This window comes from Volvox carteri, assembly GCF_000143455.1.
Source record: "Volvox carteri f. nagariensis unplaced genomic scaffold VOLCAscaffold_16, whole genome shotgun sequence".
NCBI lineage: Eukaryota > Viridiplantae > Chlorophyta > Chlorophyceae > Chlamydomonadales > Volvocaceae > Volvox > Volvox carteri.
The window spans coordinates 395662-396396 of NW_003307559.1; the positions used below are offsets into that span (position 1 = coordinate 395662).

Consider the following 735-nt stretch of genomic DNA (forward strand, 5'->3'; position numbering starts at 1 on the left):
ACATTTCCCTAAACATCCAACCCACCCTGACATCAATCAATGCGATGGACAGCGCCAAGAAGTCTTAGGGTCGCCATAAGGTCGTCAGTTGAAGAAGTCTTGTCGTGTCGAAGCCTAATGTTGTGGCGTGGTGTTGTGCGGCGATGTTCTCCGATGTGTGCCGTTAGCGTGTGTATGTGTGTATGTATGTGTGTGTGGGGGGGAAGAGGTGGTGACTTGGCGAGATGGAAAAGAAGGGGGAAGGATGAGAGTGTGTGTGTGTGGGGGGGGGGAGAAATAGCCGCGTTAGGGACGGAGTTGGGGGTGGAGGTGGAAGGGAAGAGGAGAGAGCCATTCAAAAAGGGATGAGGTGGGTTTTGGGGGATCACTACCCCAGACGTGACATAATATACATGATATATACTGTTGTTGTATTATACGTACTATTTAATATTTTTTATTTTTTTGTAAAATGATTTATATTTTATTTTGGTGTATCCTGATGTAGCATTGCACATTTCCGTACTGAACTGCATGCCTGTTTACCCGCCGCCGCCCCTCCATAACTCCAATCCTTTGCTCGTGTTTCCCCCCTCCCTCTCCCCCTCACCTCCAGCTCCTTTCAGCATGTGGTCGGGTGCGGCCGTCTCCACCCTCTCCGCCTTCTCACAAACCGTGAGGTCGCTTCCAAGCTGCCATCCAAGTCCTCACGGCGCCGCCAGGGCCCAACACCCGCCTGCCTTGTCGGGCGGCGGC

The 735-nt window shown here is 52.1% G+C and overlaps 1 protein-coding gene across 1 annotated transcript in view; it reads left to right on the plus strand.

Moving 5' to 3' along the window:
• The window catches only part of VOLCADRAFT_90244 (uncharacterized protein), a gene marked incomplete at both ends in the record, with an annotated part of 10512 nt that overhangs the window by 8185 nt on the left and 1592 nt on the right, over positions 1–735 (plus strand). The window contains one exon of the mRNA XM_002949776.1: positions 596–654. Within this exon, the coding sequence (XP_002949822.1) occupies positions 596–654 (59 nt within the window). The remainder of the gene's footprint in view (positions 1–595; positions 655–735) is intronic.